General features: G+C 54.3%; 1 protein-coding gene across 1 annotated transcript; it reads right to left on the minus strand.

Moving 5' to 3' along the window:
* Nucleotides 1-6,265: 6,265 nt before the first annotated feature.
* On the minus strand, nt 6,266-7,207 carry LOC136992963 (olfactory receptor 14A16-like). Its single transcript, XM_067302982.1, has one exon. It carries the CDS (start codon nt 7,205-7,207, stop codon nt 6,266-6,268), a length of 942 nt encoding a protein of 313 aa, XP_067159083.1.
* Nucleotides 7,208-8,436: the final 1,229 nt, after the last annotated feature.

An 8,436-nucleotide genomic window follows, 5' to 3' on the forward strand; every position in this document is an offset into this window, starting at 1 on the left:
AAGTGTGAGAGGAAACTCCAACACCAACGCCTTCTCTCCCAGCCAGCACAGCCCTCTGCTCTCAAGGTTGGGGGGTCCACGGCAGGAGTCGTTTCCTCGTCTGAAAATCCCTTCAACATTATGAGTGGGTTAAATCTCACTGGAACTGCCAGTAATTTAAAATTTTAGTCCCCCCTGTTCCCATCTACATAGTGCTGTAGGTCAGGGCTGACTCCTCTGCAGCCCATGGGCGGATGCCCCTGCTCCGCATGGCAAAATCAGCCAGCACAAATCGGAGCTCAAGCCACGGAGATCAATGGTGGTGCCACTGAGATGGGGATAGGTAATGTGCGTGTGCTTGGTGTGTGTGTGTGGGGGGGAGGGTGTTATGAGAAAGCTTTGCTCAGAGAAGCCTGTTGTCAACTTGTCAATGTCTTTTCTTCCTCGAACAGTCTCCCTGTGTCGCAAAGGAGCAAATGTCCAACAGCAGCTCCCTCAGTGAGTTCCTCCTCCTGGCATTTGCAGACACGCGGGAGCTGCAGCTCTTGCACTTCTCACTCTTCCTGGGCATCTACCTGGCTGCCCTCCTGGGCAACAGCCTCATCATCACAGCCATAGCCTGCAACCACCGCCTCCACACCCCCATGTACTTCTTCCTCCTCAACCTCTCTGTTCTGGACCTTGGCTCCATCTCCACCACTGTCCCCAAATCCATGGCCAATTCCCTGTGGGACACCAGGGCCATTTCCTACTCAGGATGTGCTGCCCAGGTCTTTTTCTTCTTTTTTTTATTTGCATCAGAGTATTATCTCCTCACAGTCATGGCCTATGACCGCTACATTGCCATTTGTAAACCCCTGCACTACGGGACCCTCATGGGCAGTAGAGCTTGTGTCAGAATGGCAGCAGCTGCCTGGACCAGTGGTTTTCTCTACGCTGTGCTGCACACTGCTAACACATTTTCCATACCACTCTGCCAAGGCAACACATTGGACCAGTTCTTCTGTGAAGTTCCGCAGATCCTCAAGCTCTCCTGCTCAGACGCCTACCTCAGGGAAGTTGGGCTTCTGGTGGTTAGTCTTTGTTTAGCCTTTGGGTGTTTCGTTTTCATTGTGCTGTCCTACGTGCAGATCTTCACTGCTGTGCTGAGGATCCCCTCTGAGCAGGGACGACACAAAGCCTTTTCCATGTGCCTCCCGCACCTGGCAGTGGTCTCCCTGTTTGTGAGCACTGTCATGTTTGCCTACCTGAAGCCCCCTTCCATCTCCTCCCCAGCTCTGGATCTGGTGCTGGCTGTTCTGTACTCAGTGGTGCCTCCAACTCTGAACCCCCTCATCTACAGCATGAGGAACAAGGAGCTCAAGGATGCCCTGAGGAAAGTGATCCAATGGGTACAATGTCAGCACCAATAACTGTCCATTGTGCATCCATTCCTCAGGGTATCTGGAATCAAGGCTGTGTGCTGTGCGTTTCTTTCTTTCTTACTTTTCTTTTTTGCATCCATGTCAAAAAAACAATTAACAACAAAAAATCCAGTTTGTGTCACGTCTCATCAGGAATCTCTCATTTGAATCTGACCCAAAGTCCATGTTGAAGCAGGAAGCCAGGCTTCCCCTTTCATCAGCAGAGATGGGGAACCTCAGAGCCCCACTAGTCTGAGCTCCCATGGATGTCCTGAGTGCAATGCAAAGAGTTTCCCTTTGCAGGGTCTCTTTCGGCACTGTCTCTTTCAACACCAAGGGAGCTCAGGGGCGCAGAGTCAGGCTCAGATGAGCACAGGCAGGGTGAGACCATGGGTCCTGTGTCCATTAGGAGAGCTCAGCACCCCTGGCCACAGTCAGGGTGTGATCCTACACCCCTCTTCTGTGAGGGTGGCAGCCGGCTGTCAGCATGGGCTGGTCACTTGCTTCTGCAGAGCTCTACCACCCAAAGCGAAGTGGGAGTGGAGGGGAGGAGATACTGGACAAAGCCTGTGGGAACAGACCTTCTGCTTCTCAGGACCATTCCCCCACTGCCACAGCAGGCATTTCCTGTGCAGCCTTTGTGTGGGGGCTGCAGCTTTCTTGGAGACGTGTCCACCAACAGCAGCAGGACTTTCTCTTTTCAGGGCCTTTCCAAATCTGCCCTTTCTTCAGAAGATGGAGTCAAAAATACACCCAAATAAATTGCACCACAAAAGGGCCTGCTGCTCTGCTTGTGAACTCCATGGGATGCGGGGAACAAGCTCAGACTCTACATGTGGTCTGATAGGGACTGAGGGCTGGATCCAGGATTCATCTCTTGGTGACCAGTGCCAGTGGAGATGGGGAACGGTCTCTGAATTTTCTGCCTGGGGCTGTCCCACAGGTGACAGTGCTGATGAGAGATGCCCATCCTTCTGGAGGGGAATCTGAGCCCCAGGAAAGTTCAGGGGATCTCCAGGGACAGCGTGTGGTGGGGGTGGGCAGTGAGTGGAGCCTCACAAAGTGAGGGACGGTCCATGGTGAAGTAACCAGAAGGTAAAGCACTAAATCCAGTTACGCATGGGGAAAGGAGGACTCTGAAGTCCCCAGAGAGGCATTGGGGACCCAGGAGGCGCAGGGAAGGGGCACGGGAGAGTGATTCCTGCACCCTCAGTGAAACACCACAGGCTGGAGCTGGTGCACGCCCAAACACATCTCCTGCCATTGCAAATGCCCTGCGGTCACTCTGAGCACTGTCCATGAGCACAGAGATGTACCAGCAGTATCAGTGGTGTTGATCCCTGTCCAGATGGGTCTGCTTCCTGCCATGACCAGCATGGCCAGGGCTGAGGCAGTAGTCACCCCACGGCCTCATGACCCCACAACCTAATCGCTCTGTAGAGCAGCACCACCAGCCCAGGGCCCTGCAGGGAGCACAGGGCAGGGGTGCAGGAATAGCCAGGCCAGCACGGACACAGTGACCTGGGGAAAGGCTATCTGGGGAGCAGGGATGTCCCAGGAGAGAAGCAGGGCAGCGCTCAGAGATAGGAAATGAGAACGAGAAGCAGGTTTCCCTGTGCAGCAGCTGGGGGCAGGCAGCTCTGTCCTCAAGGCAGCAGGAGCTGCCGGAGGGGCTGCAGGGCCACGGCTCTCATGCTGTGCTGGGCAGCAGGGTGGGCATGGAGGGGCTGCAGGCAGACAGGGAGGGGGATGTGCTGGGCACAAGAGCAGAGGGGACAGAGAGTGACCGGCCTCATTGCAGGGCCTCTTGCCCCTGCTGGGGGCCTTGGGCCGTGCCTGAGTTACACTGTTGACATGGCTGTGCCTGGCCCGGCACCTCTCGGGTCCTGACCTGTCCCTGTCCCCATCCTGCTGAGCTGACTCCCCATCTCTACCTTGGAATAAAGTCAAGAAAGCCTTGGCAAGGGAAGCGGGCATCCAAGCAGATCCCAAAGAAGGCTGTAAATGCAAAAGGTGACCCTGTATCCATAGCAGCAACTCTTGCCTGACAGGCAATTTAAAGGTGTCAGGAGAGCTTCGGATTTGGACCCTCTACCCAGGGAACACTGCATGCAGAGTCTTAGCTGCATGAAGAAGCGAAAGCAGTCACTTGGGGTCTGATTTGATGATACCCAGTTATGACAATGGGTCTTTCTATGTCACAGCTTGACTGTTTATGAACCATTTGTGACTGGGTTCCTGCTACAAAGAGGATGTTGTTGGGAGCAGCAAGAGCGGAGCTGCTCCACGTGGGAAGTGGAGCCAGGAGCTGAGGGTGCCGGCAAGGCAGGCAGGGCAGGGACCCACCAATGAGACGTGCCGTCCCACAGTGCCCAGACGAGAAGAGCAGAGCAGATTTGGGGATGGTAACTGGGGTCAGGCACAGTTCAGCGATGGCCAGACGACTGGAGGTCTCCAACCAGCCCTGCTTTGTGTGGGAGCTTGGACTGGAGACCTCCAGAGGTCACTTCCACCAAAACTCCTCTGTGATTCCATGAATTCTTGATCCTCAACCTCTGCTCCAGCATGGCTGGCATGGGGATGAGAGCACCTAAGGCAGAGCAGAATGAGCCCAGCTGGGAGAGCATCAGGGGGAAGATCCAAAGGTTCTTGGCTCAGCCCTGGCCTTTGGAAAACTCCCTCATGCACCCTGAGAGGCTCCATCTGCCTCTTCCACCCTGCCCTGCGCTCCCTTCCTGTCGGCCAAAGCAGAGTCCAGTATCGCCTGGGGACTCTCTTCCCCAAGGGGAGCAGAGAGAGGGCCTTCACCAGCCCCACACTGCCTTTTCCACCCCTGGCCTTTGCAATTGTGTGTGCCTGGGTCTGCCCACTTGCCTTCACCACAGTCACAGCTGCACAGGAAGCCCATGAAGATCCTGGAGCTCCTACCTGGCATGCACCCCGCACCTCGAGCCTGGCCAGCCACAAAGGCCTCACCTGTCCAGTGCCCCAGCCATGCAGCCAAGGGCAGGGGTCTTTGCCCCAATTTCCCTGGCCTTCCTGTGCTCTGGGCACCATTCGTGCACAGTTACTGCTTGCTGGCATTTTTCCTCTCCTGGGCCCTTTCCAGCCCAGCCCAGACCCTCCCTGGCTCTCCCCACCTCTCCTGCCCTCTTCCCAACCCACCCAGCAGAGCAGCCCTGGCTGGGGGTGGCCCCTCAGCAGTGTCTTCCATAGGGGGCTGCAGAACTCTGGGCACTCAGACCACAGCCCCAGACCCTCCGCAGGACAGCACTGGAGTCCTGGCCCCAGGGTCCTCAGGCAGATCCTGCTGCCCCAGTGACAGAGACACCTGCCCCGAGCTGGTGCTGGTTTCTCTTTGTATTCCTCCCCTATACACACATGCACACCTACTCTTCTCTTGCATGTCCTTGCTCCCTGGAGAACCTTTCCTCAGGTCAGTGTGTCCATGTGGGCCTGGCCAGCCATTCCTGCGCCCCTCCCCTGTGCTCCCCGCAGGGCTCTGGGCTGGTAGTGCTGCTCTGCAGCGTGAGAAGGCTGTGGGACCATGGAGTGACTCCGCACTGGCTGTGCTGGTTGGCACTGGAAGCAGAGTCAGCCAGAGGGGGATTTCTGTTGCTGAGCCCCTTTCCATTCTCCCCGACCTGTTGGGTGTATGGCCAAGGAAGGTGCTTGGATGGACAATGGAGCATCACGAATGGCATGACAGGCATTTGGGTGCTGCACTAGATCCAGCCTGTGGTGTTTAAAGACAATGTCATGAATCACTCTCCAGTTTGACCTCCCCTTGCCTGCTGGGTCCTAACAGCCTCTCCTGGCACTGCCGAGCCCTCATTAGCCTGTGGATTCCTCAGGTTAGCCCTTTTCCTTTTGGGGACTCCACCTTGAGTGGTCTCTCATCTTGTGAGGTCCCACTCAGGTTCACAAGCTATCCTGGGACATCCCCTGAGCTCTCATGGCAGTCCAGTTTCCTCTCAGTCCTGTTGCATCTGGGAGGCAGTCCCAATCAGACAAGTCAGAGACCTTGGCTTTCTGCTTGGGCACTTGCCACCAAGAAGCACGCTCTCCGTCTAGGTCCTGGTCCCTAACAGATCCCACTGGGACTCTGAGCTCATACCCCCAAATCTGTGGGGAACCCCAGAAAAGCAAGAGGCCCTTGTAGGGTGCAATTCCTTGGACATATTCTTGACACCAGCTTTGGAAGAGGAGTCCAGCCTCCCGGCATTGCACTGAGGAGAGCACCTTTCAGTACAGTGGTGCTCACAGGGAGGTCAGCTCTGATGCAGCTGGTTCGCATTGCCTGGTCCTGCCCATAGTCACAGCAATATGACTGTAGACACAGCAGTGCTGTCACCAAGGTACAAGAGACCTAAGGGCCGACACAAGTACAAAGGCGCAACAGGACAGTGCAGGAGTGAAAAGAGAACAGCTCTGAATAGACCAAGCCCTGCTGCGGTCAACAGATGTGGCTCAAGGAAACCAGCAGCCCCGACTTGAAGGTTGCAGAGGGGAACTGCCTGCCGAGGTGGTGAGGGACAGCCCTGAGGGCCACAGGGGCTGCTCCTCTGTGCCCTGCCTGGACTCTTCACCCCTCAACCACTTCTGCATGCCTGGTGCTGCTCTCTGCGTTCAAGAGAAGTTAACAGGGGTGTGAGCTGATTTTCTGCTTGTTCCTTTCTTTTGTCGGATTATGCAGTGAACCACATTTCCCATGAACATGAGATACTTGCATCAGAAAAAAACAGGCACATGCTTAAGAAGAAGTAGGATAAATAATTAATAAACATTTGGGAACAAATATATCACAGGTATAACAAATAATAAAAAAGGAAGAAACATATGAACAAAAGATAAACTTGGCTTTTCCTGAGATAGCTTGAAAGTCATAGAGGGAGATGCTGAAATATTGTGTATTCAAATAGTTTCCTCAGTGCATCTTTGAGCTCCTTGTTCCTCATGCTGTAGATGAGGGGGTTCACTGCTGGAGGCACCACTGAGTACAGAACAGCCACCACCAGATTCAGAGCTGGGGAGGAGATGGAGGGGGGCTTCAGGTGGGCAAAAAATGAGGTACTGATGTACAGGGAGACCACGGCCAGGTGAGGCAGGCACATGGAAAAGGCTTTGTGCCTGCCCTGCTCAGAGGGGATCCTCAGCACAGCAGTGAAGATCTGCACGTAGGACAGCACAATGAAAACGAAACACCCAAAGGCTAAACAGACACTAACCACAATAAGCCCGACTTCCGTGAGGTAGGAGTCTGAGCAGGAGAGCTTGAGGATCTGGGGAATCTCACAAAAGAACTGGTCCACTGTGTTGCCTTGGCAGAGTGGTATTGAAAACATGTTAGCAGTGTGTATGAGAGCATGGAGAAAACCACTCACCCAGGCAGCTGCTGCCATTCTGACACAAGCTCTGTTGCCCATGATGGTCCCATAGTGCAGGGGTTTGCAGATGGCAACAAAGCGGTCATAGGCCATGACTGTGAGAAGAGAATACTCTCCTCCTAACAAGAAGACAACCACGAAGACTTGAGCAGCGCATCCTGAGTAGGAAATGGCCCTGGTGTCCCACAGGGAATTGGCCATGGATTTGGGGACAGTGGTGGAGACAGTGCCAAGGTCAAGGAGGGAGAGGTTGAGGAGGAAGAAGTACATGGGGGTGTGGAGGCGGTGGTCGCAGGCTACGGCTGTGATGATGAGGCCATTGCCCATGAGGGCAGCCAGGTAGATGCCCAGGAAGAGTGAGAAGTGCAAGAGCTGCAGCTCCCGCATGTCTGCGAATGCCAGGAGGAGGAACTCCTTGAGGGAGCTGCTGTTGGACATCTTGCTATCTCCAGGCATGGGGGACTGTGCAAAGAAGAAGAGACATTGAGAAGTTAGAAGTTTCAAGCAAAGAAACCCCCAAATTTTGAAGTTCTCATAGAACCCCCCACACTGCCTCTCTCTTTACTGAGAGGATATTTGTGCCGCTCCCGTGCTTGGGCTCTGCTTTGCCCTGGCTGAGTGTGCTGTGAGGAACAGGGACCTCTGCTCATGCGCTCCACAGGAGTCAGTCCTGCTGTCAAGCAGTGGGCACAGGGGAATGGGGGTGACTAGCTCTGACATTCACAATTTCTGTCAGGTGAAATCCACTCATCATGTAGAAGGGCTTTTCAGCATCTTCCCTCTGAATTCTAACGAATGAGGTTTGAGGAACAGAGTTTCAGGGATTATATAGGAATTTTATTTTAATTTAGATGTCCGTGACACCCCTGGGGAGTGTTCCTCAAAGGTAGAAATCCTTGGCATTTCTATGGTGAGTCCTGAGAGGAAAGCATCCACTGTCCCTTGTTGCAGAGTGAGGACAGCTAGTCTGTCTATTACACTCACTCCCAGCTGTCCTGTGCTTGTAAATCTTTGGGCTGGAGGATGATCACACTCATACGTTGCCCTAGAAAGAAAGCAGCCCCTGCTGAGAGCAGACAAGTCCAGTTTCAAAGTGCACAGCTCCAAACTTCTCACCCTTTCTCCGGGCACCTGAGGGAGCTCTGCACACTCCCCTTCTAGCCAAGCACACACAGGGCTCTTTGCAGATGCCCACATACAGCCTCCCACCACCATCTCCATACTCTCAGCATCTCTGCACCTTCCTCATGGGGCTCTCAGATATCACAGTGATGCTATGAGACACCTGTGCCTTTCAAGAGGACAGCACGCAGTCTGCCAGGAGACTGGAAGGAAACGGTCAAAGGACTCTTAGGATTGGAGATGGGCTCTCCTTAAGGGAGAATCAGCTCATTTCCCAGCTCCACAGACTGCATTTTCTGGAGCTCCACAAGTCAGAAGGGGACTGGGGCAACCTCATTCCCATGCAGACTCCTCTGCTGCACAACTTGTAGCATCCATGTCTGAAATGCAGCTGAAACTTTACACCCCAGAGAGCCCAAGAGCAGGAATAGGAGCAGCATGGAGAGGAGGGGAAACAAGGAGCAACACCACGATCCTTCTGCCAAGGGAGGCAAGAAGAGAGAGACAGACGGGAACTCAGGAAAGCCTTCACCTTACCAGTAGGC

The sequence above is a fragment of the Apteryx mantelli genome, chromosome 11 (assembly GCF_036417845.1).
Source record: "Apteryx mantelli isolate bAptMan1 chromosome 11, bAptMan1.hap1, whole genome shotgun sequence".
Classification (NCBI taxonomy): domain Eukaryota; kingdom Metazoa; phylum Chordata; class Aves; order Apterygiformes; family Apterygidae; genus Apteryx; species Apteryx mantelli.